The sequence below is a fragment of the Protopterus annectens genome, chromosome 8.part0 (genome assembly GCF_019279795.1).
Source record: "Protopterus annectens isolate FY-2018-M chromosome 8.part0, PAN1.0, whole genome shotgun sequence".
NCBI classification, from domain to species: Eukaryota; Metazoa; Chordata; order Ceratodontiformes; family Protopteridae; genus Protopterus; species Protopterus annectens.
The window spans coordinates 1,942,188,483-1,942,208,195 of NC_056741.1; the positions used below are offsets into that span (position 1 = coordinate 1,942,188,483).

The 19,713-nt window shown below is 37.9% G+C and overlaps 1 protein-coding gene across 4 annotated transcripts in view; it reads left to right on the plus strand.

Moving 5' to 3' along the window:
* BCAR1 (BCAR1 scaffold protein, Cas family member) overlaps positions 1–19,713 on the plus strand; it is a 2,082,713-nt gene that overhangs the window by 2,030,013 nt on the left and 32,987 nt on the right. For all 4 annotated transcript variants that reach the window (XM_044081461.1, XM_044081458.1, XM_044081457.1 and 1 more), the window contains one exon: positions 92–1,348. In XM_044081461.1, the coding sequence (XP_043937396.1) occupies positions 92–1,348 (1,257 nt within the window). The remainder of the gene's footprint in view (positions 1–91; positions 1,349–19,713) is intronic.

Here is a 19,713-nt window from a genome sequence, read left to right on the forward strand (position 1 = left end):
CAATTAAAATATAAATTTATTTAAATGTAACATTATGGTAAACTGCCTGAAAAATGTTAATTTTATTTATTTTTTTGTTTTAATATTTCAGGTCTATGATATTCCTCCCTCTGTAAGTAAAGATGTCCCTGACAGAGCTGTAAGAGAAGAAACTTATGATATTCCTCCAGCATTTGCAAAGAAGAAAACATATGACCCTCCCAGGCTACCTTCTCAGGCACTTTTACATGCTGGTCCTGTACAGGAAGAGTTTCAGTCAGATGATGTGTATGACATACCTCCACCAGGTGGGAAAGTCATGGATGTAACTATTTCTCAAGATATTTATGATGTTCCACCAAGCTTGAAGAAGCCTGGGGGACATATATTGTTTCAGGATGTCTATGATGTCCCAAGAGAGGTTTTAGGGCCTTCTAGTGGGAAGGCCACCATTGAGGATGACACAGACTACATATATGATATTCCTCCTCAAGTGGACAGAGATGTGAAAGCATCAGAAGAACTGACAAACAATTTCAAGAGATTATCTGCTTCAAGCACTGGTAGTACACGAAGTAATGTTTCCACCTCCTCACTTGACATTATCCCTGTTAAGGAGTCTGCTGCCATCTCACCTAAGACAACTGGAAAGGAGCTGAATTTGGACTTAGATGTTGCAATGGACATGTTGGCAAAGTTGCAGCACAGTGTTGAAAGTTCTGTCTCCCATCTAATGTCCTTCATCAACAAAAGCTGGAGAACTCCTGAGCAGATGGAACCAAATGTACAAAATATCAGGACTGCTGTAGAAAGAGTAAAAAATTCTGTAAAAGATTTGCTTGAATTTTCACGAGGGGCTGTCAATAATGCCGCTCAAGCAACAGATCGCACTTTATACACAAAGCTCAGTAAACAGCTTCAGAAAATGGAGGAAGCTTATCAGATTCTACTAAAACACACTCAGGCACTTGACAGTTGTAACTGGGCTATAAATGCATTGGTTATAAACAAGCAGAACTCTTCCGATGACTTGGACCGAATTGTCATGCACTCTCGAGGAATTCCTGATGACACAAAACAGCTTGCATCCTTTTTGCATGGGAATGCTTCATTACTTTTTAAAAGGACAAAGCATCAGTCTGTTTCAGGGGACTCAAAACGAGATTCCTCCCAGATGGGACTTGAGAGTGGTAGCATGGTGTCAAATAACAACCTTCAGGTCCATCATACAGGGTCCACAGACAAATCAAACATTCAGTCCAGGCCTCTGCCATCCCCACCTAAATTCACTGCAGAGGAGTCGCCAGAGGATCATTATGAAAACAGTGAAAGCGGCTGGATGGAAGATTATGATTATGTCCATTTACAGGTTTGTGTTACTCTGTTGTTGTAATGACCTATTTAGTGTGGTGTTCACAGAGTGGGGCCATATACTTCATTTTGATGTCCATTCCAGTACTGGCCACTGCATCAACCCTAACACTTTGAATGGGAAGAAGGAAGACCAGCCTTACCTTTGTGACTCAAAAATGGTTATCTGTCGAGTAAGGAGGTATTGGGATTTTACCCTTCCATCAGAAACCTTTTTATGTTGTTTGACGGGTCAGGTTTGATGATGTGGTAATCACTCAGCTGCACACTAGAATACAGTAAACCTGATACACATTTAGTAATTATCTCTTGTTATGTCATTGTTTTAAATGTAATGGTGTACTTGTATTTTTTCCCTAAGAGCACAGTTCAGCACAGCAGTATAGATATCAGGCAATGTTAATGCCACACACACACGCCCTTATACGAATAATGTATGCAATTATAGTATTCAGCCTTCCTACATCCATAACAGACTATGTGACATCTTTAGCACTGCACTGTCTCATACAGCTTCAGTACTGAAGTCAAGTTAGCAAAAAAAAAAAAAAAATCTCAGAGCTTTCAAGCTCCAGCATATGCTGATGAATATGAAATCATTGCAACATCTGGCCGATGGAGTAGTGAGCAAAGCCCCCCACCTATTTTTGTTTAAAAGCATGAAAATACAAGAAAAACTACACATTTTAAATGCTGTGCCCCCTACACCCCCCTAGCTATATATATCAACTCCAGGGTCGCACAACGTTGGGGAGGGGGGCAAATCCCTAAGTGCCTTGAATACTGGTTGTCAACCAAATGAGCTGTTGACCAAATGAATGTCGATCAAATGGTCTGTCGATCTTCTGAAGTAGACCCATATATACATATATATATATATATATATATATATATATATATATATATACATATATATATATATATATATATATATATATATATATATATATATATATATATTTTTTTTTTTTTTTTTTTTTGGAATCTCGTAGCATTTGAATAGAGATCACAGTACAGTGAGGATCAGGAAATTCATCCTTTTCCCCACTGTAGTGTGATCTTGGAGTTGGTATACATAATCTGCATTGGGTGTGGGGGGGGGCACAGCCCCAGTAGAAAAAGGTCATTGTGAAGCTAAATAGAACACTATGTTCATAATTTCACTGGAACAATTGTTATCCGGAAAGTGCTCTATGTTTGCTGCAGAACTTGCTGTAAATCACAGTGTAATTTAAAGGGACAGACGTCTATTTCTCCTGTAATGGATTGAATGTGTTTGTTTCGATCTTGTAAGTTTAATTTTTGTGAACGTTCGTTGTTCTGCAGTTTCCATGTTGTCCTCTCTTTCTTTTCAGTTTCTTTCATATGTAAATTCGGTAAAATGACATAGACCCAGTTTAACTTAACATCTTGCATTAACAATGTTTCTTCCAGCTGGAGTGCACCCCCACAGTCATTATCTAAATTCCTGCCATATAAAGCATTCCTTGTCTACATTCTTATTACAGTAAAAATATTTCTGTGTCATCATTAGCATGCCTTTACTTGTTATAGAATGCTTTACTGGGAGCCTTAAATCAGATGGCTTAGGCTTGTTTTACAGCATTTTGTAACATTTGCACATTACCTGGAAAGGAGAATATTTTGATTTTCATTAGCACTGTGTTCCCCCCTCAACACACACAAACACACACACACACACACACACACACACACACACACACACACACACACACACACACACACACACACACACACACACACACACACACACACAAAACACACCTCTGGTTCTTAGATGCATTTGGAGTGTTGCATTTTTTAACCTGATAACGTTCATTTGAAGGTGTTTGGTGACATGTTGTAACATAAAGCAGATTTCTACCAGAATTTACCTTCCAAATTGTAACGTATCTAATAAAGCATTGTCAGGATATGAGGCTGTCAGATGCTGTGTCATCAAGATAATGCTTAAAGGAGCAACTTTAGCTGCTGAGACTTACTTAACAACCTAATGTGTAAGTTTTGAGGCATGCTACTACCTTGTTCTTGAGACAACTCCTGTAGTCAAAATTGTTGTTTACAGGGAGAAAATAAAGAAACTGGAGGGCTGTCTGATAATGGGAACATTACCATGCATCATACTTTGATATACACTTGAGTTACTAGTTCATAGGTTCATAGGTAAGTACTAGGGTATCTGCCCGAGGGCATCTATAAGCCTAGCCAGAATGTGTTGGCTTTCGCTGCTCCCCCCTTAGATTAGTAGTGAATTTTACACCAGCTATTCTGTAATTACACCCCCCTTCTTTTTTTCCAACATCAGATAATTAACTAGCAGTTTTTTGTTAATAATCTAATTTCACTTTTTTTTTAACAGTTCCCAGATAAGCAGTACATTTTGTCAAACCACCCTTAACTTTTCATATTTATTTTTCTTTTGCCATTTGTATGGGCTAAACTTTGCTACCAGTGCCCTACATAGCAAGTATGTAAATGTTCTCATTAATTACCTGCTTTATGTAATTTGCTTTATGTAGTCCCTCTTCTATTAGAGTCATTATTTATTGGCCTGAATTGGCTTTATTAACTGTGCTGACGATGCCATAAGAAGGCTGAAACATGCATGTCCACAGCTAGTGGGGTTTGGCTCTGTTGGCCTGAATTTGTCCATAACAGACTTAGAAAAAAAAGTCATAGGCATTCAAAACTGCCATATAGCTGAAACACTTGATGTCCATAAGGGTAATTTGCGTATATCCCGTGTGCCTCTAATACAAGAGGTTTAAGGAATCATACAGTGGAAACACTAGCTCGGATAGGTTTTTCCGTGTAGTTTTTCCTGATTGGTTTGTCTGTGTGACTTTTTTACTCATTGTTTTAGTTTGTTATATGGGATATTTTGCAGACACCCTAATGGTTATGGACATGAGCTGGTTATGACAACCCTGCATTTATAAACGTTAACCAAGTAATCTTCTTACGCTATGTTGACAAGGTCATAAGAATTCTGAAATGTGTGTGTTCATAGTTAGTAGGTTTGGCTTGACAGGCCTGAATTTTTGTATAACAGACTTAAAAAGAAAAAAAAAAGAATGGGTATTCAGAACTGCTATATAGTTGAAATGTCTGATGTTCATGATGGGTAATTTCAAAAGTCAGTGTTACCCTGATTTGCAGTGGTGGTGCTGCGGTAGCGTTGTTGCCTCACAGTGGGACATTGTCCTGTTCGATTCTCAGCTAGAGTGTCTTCTGTGTGGAGACATGCGTGAATGTGCGTACCTTTGTTGAAGATTGTACGTCAGGGCCAGCAACCCGGCACATAAAAATCTATTGCCAATCATTAGCGGACCGGAGTTCCACAGTGGCGACCCCTAACCGAGAAAAGCCTAAAGACACAACAACACTGCTGTGGCGACCCCTAATAGGGAAAAGCCGAAAGACACAACAACAGCAACCTACCCTGAACTAATGTACACAAATGAATAAATAATAAATACATACATAATTAAATAACATAGCAGGAGCATACCACCATTATCATCTGCCCTCTTTGAGCTTTCTTATTACCCTGTAGATGTTACTTTAAGAATGCTCAAGTGGTGTAGTGGCTACTTTTGCTACCTCATAGCACTTGGTTTTCCATTTTTTCCAGCTTGTTTCTTGGCTGGTTTGCCTTCTGTGCAGTTTGTGGGTCCTCTTTGTGCCCACATGGATTCTCACTTTGGTTTCCAGTTTCTTACCACATGTCAAAGATATGTTGGTGGGCAACATTGCAAAGCTCCAAGCCGGCCATTGATATGTGTGTGTGATTGTATATGAGCGGGTATGGATTTGCATGCATGCATGTGTGTTTGGATATAATATTTTGTACGTCTGTGTGTGTGTGTGTGTGTGTGTGTGTGTGTGTGTGTGTGTGTGTGTGTGTGTGTGTGTGTGTGTGCGTGCATGTGTTGAGGGGTGCTTGTTTGAATTCACATGCATTCTGTAACAGGCTGGTGTCCCATGTAGGGTTAGTTTCATTATACCCTTTGTCTAAGGGAATAGGCATCCATCCCCCCCCCCACACACACACACAAAATGGAGAAATGGAGAAAGATGATATCAGGAAATAATCCAAATGAAATGAGCATCTAGAGATTCATTCTTCTGAAAATATTATTAGTATGGTAATCTCCTGAGTGCATGAGATAGGATGCAGCATTTCTGCTACAGAAATAGACTGTGGTATGCTCAGATATTGAGGCAGCTTTTCCTGTGAGCCAGTTCACACTGCTGTGTTTCTTGGCTACTGTCAGTTACATGTTGTTGTCCAACATCCCACAAGACAAAAGCTGTCTCTTGCTTGCTGTAGCCACCCTGTCCCCTATGACAAGCTTCTGGACGAGCCAAATTCATTTACATAGTGTAGACTGGAAGTTTAAAACATTTAACAGCTTTCACTGTATTCTTTCACCCAGGTGATATTAATGTTACAGCAATTTAATGACACCTTTATTACAGGTTACAGTATTGGTGCACTTCTGAAATGGGCAAGCCCAACTGTGAAAAACAAATTGGTTTTGGACAAATGCTTTTAACAGCAGCTTTGCTTCTGCCAGAGTCATTCTTAAACTTATTAAAACAGTAAGCATATATTTTCAGACCTGGTCCTAGAAAAAATGTGAATGGATCTAAAAGTCATTCTTTAAGTTGTATTCCTTTTCTGAGAATGATACAATCTGTGAGTGGGAATATTTAAGATTCAAGACTGCAACAAATTTTGTTATTATGTTCATGCACAAGATGTAGATATGTATTGGAGTTAACCTTTACTCAAGAATTGATTTATTTATTTTATTAATTAATTTGCCAGAATTATTTGGTTGAAAATATCAAAACTTTTTATTGGCATTTTGTCATGAATTCAAACCAGGAAACATTCTCCACAAACGGTGCCCTTCTAACTTTATCCTGTAAGTTCATTTCATTTTTCTTGCAGACATGTTGAACTGATGTAGGAGGAAATTTGTTTCCTGACCTGCAGCAGAAATGGAGGTCAATAGGGATGATTCCATGTAAAAAAAATGTAGTCTTAAAAACAAATTTTAGATGGTGGTGGTCATATAAAGTGACTGACATGAAATTTAAGTTGCAGGAATTGAACATTCGCTTCCTGTTAGACTGTAGTTATCATCTCTAGAATTAGCAAAACTGTGATAGTAAGTATTAAAGTAAAACAAGAGTTTTATTAATGAATATAATTAACTGCCACATTAGAGCCTGAAATGGGTGAAAAATACCCCAGTTCTTTGTTGCCCAGTAATTAGAAACACACGCTGTTTAAGATGGAAATAGAAAATGTTTGTGACTCTTGTTGTTGGCTCATTATTTCTTCTGGGTCACATTCACTGTTAACATAGAATTAATTTTTGTAAATTCTGTCTCAGAAGTAGGTCTGTTTAACTTGGGGTTTGTAACCTTGCTTTAAATCTAGCATTTTCTTGATTACATTGTGTTCTGTATGTGAAAAGGGTACCATGCGGTATAAAATATTTGCATAATTTAGAAAATGTGTCAAAAGCATGCTTGATATTCATGACGAGATGAATGTATTGGGTCTGATGGGTAAATAGTCTTTTCTTATTTATGTATTTCTTTCTACCATTATTTATGCTGACTAGGTAGACATACTGTGTGTATAAATATCACCTTAAGTCTTCACTGAAAGTAGAACACAGACCTATTGAGACTAAGCCTAGTCTACAAAAGGTGAATAAATGAAGAAATACTTTGCACTCATGACTATTTCAGACTGTTTGCATTAAAGAGCATGCACAACGCTAAACAGCAGCATCCGCGAACATTATTCAGGCATATATATGAGTGTAACATTCAGGCTTCATACATTCATAGTAAATACTAGGCGACTACTACAAGCTTAGCCAGTAATGAGGGGTCATATCAAACCGTGGGCCTTGTATCTGTGATATACAGACCATAACAATTATGCCAACCCTCTCCCTAGCTTCAGCTTTCACTGTGTTCATTTGCATTGTCGCCTCACAGTAAGAAGTTCTCCGGTTCGATTCTCTGCTGGGCTGGCTTCTGTGCAGAGTCTGCATGTCCTCCCTGCGTTCATGTGTTTCCTCCCACATTACAAAGACATGCATCGGGAGCATTTTTGCCCAGGCCTTCACTGAAAATTGTCTTTGTTCCAAGACAGACTTTTCCAGTAAACAAATGTTAAATAAAATAAATAAAAAAATAAATACATTTCAGTCTATGTGGCACTTAACCATAACCATGTTGCAAGACTGGCCATGCACAGAAATGTCCAGATTAACCAAAACATTAAAGATGCAGTTTGTTCCTTAAAAGTGAGACAGTTCATCTTTAAAAGCTTTCAAGTCTGTAAGAACTGTGAGAAAACTCTTGACTTTTTCTCATGTTGTCTTTGATGAGACCTATTGAGGAAGTTTTTGTCTAAGCCCTGTTTTTGCTGAGACAACATATTAGGCTCAGAGTGGAACTGGCTGGAGAGGAGATTGAGAGAGTAATAAATTCTGTCAGCCATCTTATCAAAACAAGACGTGGACAAACATCCTAATAGTCCGGTACCACAGGTAGCAATCAAAAGGCTTGCAATGAAAAGACACGCTGCTGAATAGCATCGCCTTCCGTTAAAAGCAAAACAACAAGGAGGTTATGCTGTCTGTACCCAACATGGAGCCCCATTATCTTTAACCTGGAAGTAAAATCAAATTCTAACTCTTCCTGTACTATGATGCAGTAAATGGTACATTCATGAAAACAAGCCAGAGTATTCCCCTCAGGGACTAAATGTGCTCAGGACACTATTAAAAAAGGTTTGTAGTAACTACTGCATTCATAAATCTGTACTGTAAGACATAAATGTACAAGTAAACTCAACAAAAATTCATATAATTAATAAGGTAAACAATCATAGGATCAGGTACAGCTTAGCTTTCAAAGATTTCATAGATTTCTTATCAGCTTATTGAAACTAATTTCTGTATTTTGTTAAAAGCCACATTCAATAAAACTAAAACAAAGCTTTTTCTTTCAGTTAGCAAACCCCCCCAACTCTCTTACTCTTGCTCACTCTTTATGTGTGTGTGTGTGTGTGTGTGTGTGTGTGTGTGTGTGTGTGTGTGTGTGTGTGTGTGTGTGTGTGTGTATGTGTGTGTTTGTGTATGCGCATGTGTGTGTGTGTGTGTGTGTGTGTGTGTGTGTGTGTGTGTGTGTGTGTGAGTGTGTGTATATACACACACACACACACACACACTCACATGCGAGCGCGCGCGCACACACACACACACACACACACACACACACACACACATAAATTAACTCTATTGAGAAGAGACAAAGTTAGTTTCACTGAATGTACATTTTCAGCTAAGCCATTTAGGTGGTTTGAGAGTCAGAAAGAACCAGCAATTTAAATTCAGACAGACTAGTCTGTCTGATTTCAAAGCAAATATTGGATGTAAATTTCAAAGCACATGCAAACTTGTTATCAGTTCTATGTATCACACACAAATAAGTTAGAAAACATATGAACAGATTATGCAGTTTGTACAGTGTTGTAAATATTTACCATTAGACAGACTAATTGAAGCTGAAATACCATGATCCAGTGGTTGACATAAATCCTGGAAATATCTGCACTTATTTTGCTTTGTTTAGGTGGTCATATAAGTTTTCTCTGAGAACAGAATAAGTTGTTCATTTGCTGAAGTTGTTTCAGGCAGCAGGGGCTATTTTTATGAATATCCTTTTAAGCCAGTGTGCAGGTAAATTCAGGCATAGCACATAACAGTCAGTAAGGTTCATTTCTGGTCTTATATTTGGCTACTAGTGGTGAGTAATAAGTAAACAAAATTATAGTTTTCATGTTAAAGAATTTAGGAGGAGTGTGGCCCTGGTTCATAGCCAAAGTTAGTTGGTGTTGCCTATGCAAAGGCAGTGTTTTTTCCATTGCTTTATAAGTTGATACATCTGCCGAGTCAGTTAAATGCTGTACCCATTGATTCTATTAAATGTTATACCTCTTTCTCTGAGAGTATTTTCAGAATGTGCCAGTGTTTTCAGTGGGAGATCACTGAGGTTACACAGTCCCTCAGCAAATACTATGCGCTATTACAGAAGAAATTTCTAGAACCTTCACCCATTCACCAGGAGTTTTGCCTGGCTATGTTCACAGAACCTCAGTTATGATGCTAAAATGAGATTTTAAATTCCTTTTGATAGAAATTTAGTTTTTGCCCCATCTGCTGGAGTGGTGATCAAAAAGTGTTTTGAAAGGGGTAAGTTGATATAGGGAATCTCTTAAGGTTTTTCAACTTCCTTTTTCCAAATTTTCTAAGAAATTCTGTAACCTCTCATCCAATTTTGACAAAAAAAGCAGTCTCGACAAAATCAGGTAAACAGATGTTTAAGAAGAAATGGCAAAAGATTTCCAAAAAGGAATTCTGGAACCTCCCAAAACCAAGGACAACCCAACAAGTCAGAATGACTGTTTAATGGACTTTGTCTCCCTCTCCCACCCGGCAGCCCAATTTCCTTTCCATGAAGTCAAAATCTGCACTTTTCTCTTTAGCAACAGATAGTTTTTGACAAATGGGTTCTGGTGATCATTCATCAAGGTTACAGATGGCAGTGGGAGGACATTTCTCTTTTCCAGGGATAGTCCGTAATCCACCAGACTAGACTTTTATTTCTACATGTCCTTCATCACATGCTATCCTAGGGAATGTTTTTATTCAAGGATGTTTATAGTGCCAAAGAAAGAAAATGTTTGGAGACCAGTTTTGGATCTTTCTTTCCTAAACCAGTTTATGCTATTGCCCAAATATTTGCAACCTGTCACTTCTTCTTCCTCCTTCAAGTTTCCTGGTAACACTGTCTTTAAAAGATGCTTATCATCACATCCCTATTCATCCAGACCTCAGGTGTTTCTTTGAGGTTTTGTGTGTCTGTATCAAATTATCAGTTCCTTGCCTTACCTTTTGGACTATCCACTGCATGAGGAGTGTTTACAAAATGTCTAGCTCCAGTTATAGCTCATTGCAAGCTACAGGGTATCCACATTTTTCCATATTTAGAAGACTTGCTTATTCTTGCAGAGTCTTTTTTTTAAGTGTCAGGAATCTCTCAATTGGGTAAGCGTTCTCTTACGCAAGCTGTAATTCCAAGAGAACATTCAAAGTCTTTTGTGTTCTGGGGTGTCAGCTAGATACCTCAGTTTATCAAGCTTTTCATTCACAGGAAAAAAAATAGATGTATATCTAGATCTGTTTCAAAGGTTTTCCACTCAGACTTTGGTCACTGCAAGGGAATACAGGGTTTTAGGACTCATGGCATCTGTGATTCTCATAACACCCCTGGTAAGTCACCACACAAGAACGATACAATGGTATTTGAACTCTCTTTGGTAGGAGCACCAACATTGTTTGTCTCTTCAAATCCCACTGATGGAGTTTGACAGAAAAGAAATCACTTGGTGGAGACAACAAATATCCTTAAATCCAGGTCTCACCTTCTTCCTTTCCATTCCAAAGCAGTCAGACACTACAGTTGCCTCAGACTTTACTTGGGACCAGTTTCACGAGGGATAAAAGTGCAAGGAAAATAGGACACAAAATACACATGCAAGTATATAAATATAAAAGATGCTTGCTCTGATCAAAGCACCCAACTCTCTTAGTCATCTTTAATCCAAGGGACATTACCACAGTCATGTGGTACATCAACAGGCAAGGGGCAACCAGGTCATACCCCCTTTGCAGGCTAGCAATGTTAGCTTGAGATATAGCTTCACAGCACAATCTCTCTACAGGCATTCTACATTCTGTCAGAGTAAAACTGTGTGGTAGACAAGTTGAGCAGGACAAAGACCAACTCTCAAGAATTAATCTAGCTCAAGGGAGTCTTCCACGTTTTGCTCAAATATACCTATTTGCTTCTGTTTGAACTATCAGCTGTAAACATTCTACTCCAGGAGTCCATGCAAGAAGGCCTGGAAGACAGATGGCTTTTCTTTTCTTTTCCTTGGACAGGAATGCTCCTGTATGCTTTTCCACCTTTTCCACTGATATCCAGGTTACTTCCGAAGATTCAGAAGGAATACCCCAAGATTATTGTAGTAGCTCCCTTCTATACCAGGCTACAGTGGTTTTTGCTTATTTTGGAAATGGCCAGAGGCAATTACCACAAGCTTCCTCACAGAATGAATCTACTCACACAAGATCAGAAGTGTTTGATACACCCCAACCCCATTCAACTTCATTTAACTGACTGGATGAGAGGGCCATAATTCCCTTAGGCACTTGTTCACTGAGGACATGCAGCATGTACTAATGTAGGCAAGAAAGCCTGCTACTACAAAATCATATATTAGCAAATGGAAAAGGTTTTCTAGTCAGTGCCTGCACCATAACCAGCACCCATTTAGGGCTAGTTGTTTTCTGGTTTTATAATATTTATGTGAGTTACTATCCTATTTCCTTTTTTATTCCACCATCAAGGAGGAATCATTTATCAGGTATTTGAGCATATCTGCACTTGGATCCTCCTCTTTCAAGGCAGTCTCATGCTAAAATGTTTTTGAAAGGGATTTGGCATTAGAGACCTCACAAGAAAAATGGTGACCCTTCCTTGGGATCGTAATATTGTGTTAGAGAAGCTAACACTTGCTCCATTTGAACTAGCTGACTCAGCTGACTTGACGTATTTAATATGAAGAGTTTCAATGATTGCACTGACCTCTGCAAGTAGGGTACCTGAGTTGCAAGTTCCTTTGGAGAGTCAACCCTATCTCATTTTCTACAAGGACAGGGCTTCTTTAAGAACTAATCCTTCTTTCATGCCTAAAGTGGAATCTGAATTTACTTTAAGCCAAATTGTCCATCTCCCCATTTTCTTTCCTGAACCTAAAAATGTGGGAGAAAGAATACTTCATACCTAAGATGTCCACAGACAACTCTGGTACTATCTTGACAAAACAAAATCTTTCAGATCTTCACATCAATTGTTCATTTCTTGTGAAGGTAAGAAGATGAGACAACCTATGTCAAAGCAGAATATTTCCAAATGCTTGTCGAAGGCTATTGCCTTTTGTTATACTCACTGCAACAAAACTGTTCCAGGCAGGGTCAAGGTCCACTCAACCAGGACTTTAACTTCATCTATGGCTTTTTGGCAAGTCTGTAGTCATACTTTTACAAAGCACTGTAATCTTGATTTTTTCCTGTAAATCTAGATCAACCTTTGGTAGGACCATTCTCCTACGGGCTCCTGGACCTTTCTCGTTCCACCTCCCACATGTAGTAAACTAGTGCAATCTACCCATATAGATGAGGCTACTGCAGCAGTGATCTCTATGATGAGCATAGTACAGTTGTGTAAGTAAACTTACCATAACAATAGATATTCAAATGATCACCGCTGCAGTAGTCACTCCCTCCCTCTACCTCCTCCCCTTGTTTTTTGATGTATTGTTTATGCCAGGGTGTGAAGATTTATTTATTTATTTTTTGTTCCTAGCATTGTCCTTTCAGGGCTCAGCCTCTCTGCCTCTGTTAGCATGAAAGCTCTGAAGGGTTTGGTACCGAAAGCTGTCTTTCTGTCAGCTCAACTGAATGGGGTGGGTTTGGCAAGATGGTTAAAGTGTTCACCTTATAGACACAAGGTACAGGATTTAATTCTGACCTCTAGTTATTGGCTACACTTAAAATAGCTCTTAAGTGCAATTAGCCTAGTATTCTCCAATGAACATATGACTGAACACATGAAAGGTGTCGTAAAGCTTTGGAAGCTAGCTGGCTGTAATATCCTTGGCAGGCTGTAACCCATATAGCTATTCGAACATGTACTGTTATGGTATGTTTACTTATACAGGCTGTACTATTCTATTAGTGCTGTACCTGTAGATTCCATTAAGTGCTACATGTAGTATCTTTGATTTTTGTTCTAAATTTAACTCTAAAATAAATGAAGTGTACTCCAAGTTAAGCACATTCCATTTGCACTCTTGGCTTCAAAGGTGAGAATTTCGAATAGTTTGTATGCCATCATTAATTTTATGACAATGCTATGGGTGGACAAAATCAGAAAAGCATGTTCTCTGGCCCTTGTAATTCTCAATGTCATATCTGTTCACTCCAGTAAGATTATTGTACCATGTTATACCTCACAGATCATAAACAGTCCATCATTTTGTAGTAGTCTTCAAGCTACATGAAAGGAAGGAAAAGGTGCAATGACTCCTTATTATGAAAATCCTAGGTTCGATAAACTTTGACTATCTGAAAAGTCTTCCAAAACTATCAATGTATTCTGCTTCTTATATGATACTTGGACATGATCTGTTCCTGGTCAGTAAGGCATTGCCTTATCTGATTCAGTTTGAAAGTCTGTGTGTAGAAGCACCACTGAAAGAGATAACAGCAGACTGCAAAATCTAGTACTAAAACTTTTTGTTGTGTCTTTCGGCTTTTCCCGGTTAGGGGTCACCACAGCAGAACTCTGGTCCGCTAATGATTGGTAGTTGATTTTTATGTGCCGAGTTACCAGCCCCGATGCACAACCTTCAATGAAGGTACGCCCATTCATGCATGTCTCCACGCAGAAGACGCACTAGCTGAGAATCAAACCAGACAGCGTCTGACTGTGAGGCGACAACACTACCGCAGCATATATCAGTATTGCAAAAAACTGATAATTACATACTATAACACATTCTAACACCTTCATAAGATTCTGAAACAAGTTTCTCCTTGCAGTAAGCAGAAATCAGTTAACTTCCTTCATAAATAATCTTGATTCATGAACATATCAATATAGGGGTACAGCAGTAAAACTTCATGAAGGCTGGTAGATTCCAAGCTGAAAATTAAGCCTATGTGTCTTTGAGTCTATGAGCAGAGCTGATTTCTCACAGTTTTTAAATGGCCTAAACTTTAGTGCAAGAATATAGTTTGCATCTGGGTGGCATGCTTTAGGATTCTGAAGATTCTGTCTGTAGGCTAGATACCACTGTTCTTCTGCAGAGGTTTGATTGTTCAAAGAAAAATAAGATTTTGAGCACTGAATAGTATAGTTCAGGGGGTAAGTGGGATGTTAGTGGAGATGACAGGTTTGATTCCTCTGTATTCATTTATGATGGTTTACTTCACAATGGGGAAACAACACAGGATTTTCATGGAGAATTAACTCAGTTTATTTTATGTCATGTTTATAAAGTTCATAAACCGTCTGCCAGTAAAGGATTGTATTTCATACAGCACAGATATTCTTCTTCTTTTCTGACTCTTATTAGCAATGTTTTTTTCTACTCTAATTTACAGATTATAGCTAAGCATAATAACTATTTTCTACTCCACTTACTGAATTTTTTTATGAATTACACAACTTACGTAACAAAGGTGTGACATATTATTTTTTGGTCTTTTGTTGACTGTTATTTGTTGTTAACTGAGAAGAATACTCTAGGATGTATCCTTTTTAAGCACAGCCTGGAAAATGTATGCAAAATATCAGAAATAATTTTATAAAGTGGATTACAGATAATAGAAAAATAAATAAGCTAGATGTTGTTGTTTGGTGGAAATCTTAGCTAGTTGCAAATCTGTTACATTGAGGTCTACACAAAGGGCAGTTATGACAAAGTGGAGGTACATAGTGTTCCGGAACTGAAAAAGGATCTGACTTTGTTGGTAAAGGTGGTAACATAACATAACAGGTGTGATTTTTGCATCCTTTGAATATTTAGTATGTACTGTGTCACTGTGGAATGTGCATCCTTGGGCCATCTCTGAAAAAGCCTATTAGATGCAGTGGGGCTTACCTGATTAACAGCAAACTACAAAGAGTCAAGTCAATCAGTAAATAAGTAAGTTAATATTGGGCCAGATTCCAAAAGAGTTGCTCTTAGTCAGTGTAAGATTGCCCTGATTCCGAAATACCAGCTCCCAACAGGGACCAGTTGCCAAAAGACCTGATCACATTGTAATTGACTTACATCTCATAAGGCCTATCTATAGTACAAACAGGCTTACTACAGGGACCAGACTCCAAAACACCTGCTCTCAGTGTAAGGGATCACTTAAATTGAGAGCAAGTCTTTTGGAATCGGGACTCATGTAAATGTAAAAATACACCCCCTTGTGGACAGTACAAAATGAAATGCCAATGCTTAATAACTTTCCCAAGTTTTGAAACATTAGTAGATGTTAATGCAGAATAAATAAGCTCATTCAGCCAATTATTTGCAGGCATTATAACATCGTTCTGCAATGATTTAGGTTATTCTGTCACTGTTTAATCAAAAATAACACTTCATGAAGTGCATGTTTCTGTGTAGTATCAATACTTATAGGAGACATCAAAGTACAAAACAAAACTGAGTGTTCCAGTCTCTCTGGCAGTTCCTGAAGTGTTGTATCCATGCTAATATAATGACTTTTTTTTTAAATACTGATACAGCTTTTGTTTGTTGTGGATGATATAGACATAGTGATATTACACTGTAGTATAACTGCCATCTATCTGGGCATTAACCAGTCAAGTTGTGTAAATTTGCATAGTATTTATGTAATACAGTGCAGAGAATTTGCAACATCACATAGTTTTCTCAACATTAGACAAGAAAGAATACTGTGATAATCGTGATTATTATTTTCAGCATGGTGGTGTCTTCCTCTGCCCATAGCTCTCATCCTATAACTTCCTGAAATAGGATCTAAACAAACAGTAATTAGGAAAAAGACCGCACATTAGGGATACATTTTAGACAGTGACACTATTAACTCAGAACATCTCAAAAATGCCCAGTTTTAAGGGTGACAAAGTAAAATTTGAACCAGAATCAGGGGTGGCCTATTAATTAGGGAGAGCTGAGAGATAAGCCTCCTCCTCTCCATTTTCTGTTTCGTTAGGACTTGCTGTACTTTTGGTAGTTAGGCTATCGAGTGTCTGGGCTATAGTGGTCATGCCCATTAACGCTTCTTTATAATTTGTATGTATCACTACTTTTTATGGGGGGAAGGATTTTATCAGATAGAATGCACCATTCTTACACAATTGCGTCAGTTAGAGGCACGTGATGTAGTTCTTCTAATGCAGTAATGCATTCCTAGCTTGTCTGTTGCTCTCTTAGGACTTTTTTGTGTGTGTACATTAAGCACTTTTGCTGTCTGAAGGGTAAATGAAGGGATTATTAACTCTAACTGAAAAGAAAATATTGATTTTGTTTTTGTTGTTTTAGAGAATGTGCTTTATATCTAGAATCTTATGTATGCTGCCTGTGTTTACCTATTAGTTTGTAACCATTTGTGGTGAGTTCTCCTTTAGTGAAATTTGTAAGAAAGGATGTCTGTGTCAGCATTCTTTTATGTACCTTCACACATGTTTATTGTTGTGTGCACTTTTTGTGCTATGCTACACAACTGATTGTGTGCAGCGGTAACATGAAGAACCAAGGCTGAAGAAAAGAAAGTAACCGGCTAGTAAATGGTGTCTCTCTTTCCTAGCAGATTTCAGATGAGATGACCCGATTGCATTGTATAATGAATTCCTGTACCTTCCAGGGTTTCCATTTCACACTGACACATCTTATAGTTATGTATACTTTATTTATTTTTTTTACAGGGTTTCCCAAAAGTGCTGTGGCCCATTTTCAGTGAAGACCCAAGGTTTAAAGCTGTGCAAGAAGAAAATATACACTTACATTTCCTATATGGAGATTACAGATAAACAACTGCAGTTGTAAATGCATAGTCAATCATTCCATTACAATAGATTAATAATGCATAATTATACAGGACGTGCAATATCTTGTATAATGATTCAGAACTGCATTTGTGAAAGAAAAGTACAAGTGTATATGTATTTGACATATAGTAGTGAAGATTTCTAGGGAAACAAGTACATGTTCAAATACAGCTCTGTCTGTTAAAATGAGTATATGGTTATTGTCTGGTAATAATATCAGATAATAATCATGTACGTTCATAGGTGTGTACTAGGCTAATGACACTGGAACCTTTACAAGCCTAGCCCATAGGATTACCCTGGCATCGTGCCACCCGAAATTACTTCTCAGTGCCTCTGTTGAGTAGAGCCACTGGAGTGATCCCCTGGGGTGAATTTTCTATTCCCATCCACTCATCAAGATTTTTCTTGAAGAAGGCCGGTAAGGTGCTCTGCTTGACATGTATGGGAAGTCTGTTCCATAGCATGGGCAGTTTCTGGGTTATGAACCTGTCCCTCCAGCTTGTTCTGTTGAATGTGGTAATGAGGTTGAGGTCTCTGGAGTGTGTGTGGTACGGAGGGATTGGGATTTCTTTAGATGTAGCATTTCTAACAGAGCTGGATCATACATGGCTTTGTAAGTCAAGCAGTGATCGCCTCTAAGTAGGCGATATGAGACAGGGAATATACTCAAATTAACAGAGCTGTGAGGCAACTGTGTGCACATTAAACATTGTTAGAGTACATTATAATATTGTTAGTGGTTAACACCATTTTCGCAAAGGTGATTCTGGTTACAAGATAAGATGGTTGCTTTCCTAGTTTCATCATTATTTATAACTCTGCTTATATTAATTGACATTTTGTTTCAAAAAACAGTCTCATGTCTGGAAAACTGCAAATCACTAAACTGATTAAAATTTCTTATTTATCACTTTGCCAAATTAGCTTAGCATAGCCCCAAAAGATGTCAGGCTGGTTTATCTTGCCCTTGTTTGTATAATACTTTAAAATCGTATGACTGCCTCTAATGTGCTCAAGTTACTTCTGAAAGCAGGAAACTAGGGTCTTAGTATCCACAATCTGGTTATAAAAAGAGCAAAGTAGATAAATAACTGAGTAAAAGAAATGAAGCCAGACTGGAAATATTCTGTTATCAAACACAGTGCCATTGAGCAGTGCACACATTCCTTTAGTCATGTGTTTGGGCATAGTTAGCTGCATCTGTCCTTAGAAGTATGTTAATTATAGTTTAATGACAAAAAAATAGTATGTACTCTAATGGAATTCTGTAACAGGAAGGAGCTAGATTCCTAACTTGGCTCCACATACTATGTAGTTTAGTTTCTTATGTTTAATTCCTGCATTCCTCCAGTTTGCCATTCTGTTTTTACTCTGTAGAGTAAATAAACTTTAAAAAGGTTAAGTGTTGAGGGTTTTCCATTCTCCTTGTAGCTGTTGTACTAATTAGGCAGTTAGTATTAAAAAATGAATGTATAGAATTAAGGCCCTTCCAAAACAGCAGCATTTTATCAAGTATTTTATTACAGCAAAATCTGTTGTTACATACTGTTTAGGATATCATGAGATGCTTTTCACCCTATCTGTTATTTTCAATGAAAAATGAAGCTTTGTAATAGAGGGGCAACACAGAATGTATGGAATGTCTGTCATGAATGCTAATATACAGAGCTGCATGTGACATGACTTTATTCAAAGTACTGGTTATATATTTTTTTAAATGTAACGTGCAGGTTCTTCCACATGAAAGTATCTTGTTTAAATACAGCTGAAACACACACACACTGACAGTTTTGCATAATTTATTCTATCAGTCACCATAGTAATTTATACCAGATTAACATCTGTGCAATGTACCACCTTAATCAGTCTTTACTGTGCAGCCTGATAACCACAGGCATTTCCTCAAATAAAAAAAATATTAGATTTTGCTGATAATGAAAGTTAAGAACAGCTTTGACGTGTCAAATCCAGGTATCCTCAGTTTACTATTATATTAGTGAGTTTGTCATAGTGTTTGCTGCTTTTTGTTATTCCTCACAAATCTACCAGTAAATCATGCGACAGTTATCACCTGTATCTACCTACAGATGCATTGTTGTCTACCTAAAAGTCATAGCCTTTATTGCACAAGTTAATATGCAGTACATTCACTGGTTACAGCCTACAGAGTCCTAGTTTATGCAGTACATTCACCAGTCTCAGCCTATAGGGCCACAGTTAATATATATTACATTCATGCTTTGTGCCCTGTAGTGCCCTTGTAAATGCACCACACATTTACCAGTCACTGACCAGATTATGTGCAGAACATTTCACTCATCATAGCCTATGAGGCCACAATTGTTGTTGAGTACATTTATCAGTCACATACCAGAAAATGGAGATCCCAATTAAGATGTATTTTTTTATTTATTTGAAACAACAGGTGAACACTGATTTTGCTTACTGTATTATTCAAAGATTACAACTACAGCCTTTGGGGGGTTGCAGACATTAGTCGTATCTACATATGATCAGGAATTCCAAACAAATTAAACAAGTACCAATACTGAAGTGGCTGAGGTATGCAATTACTAACAGAAA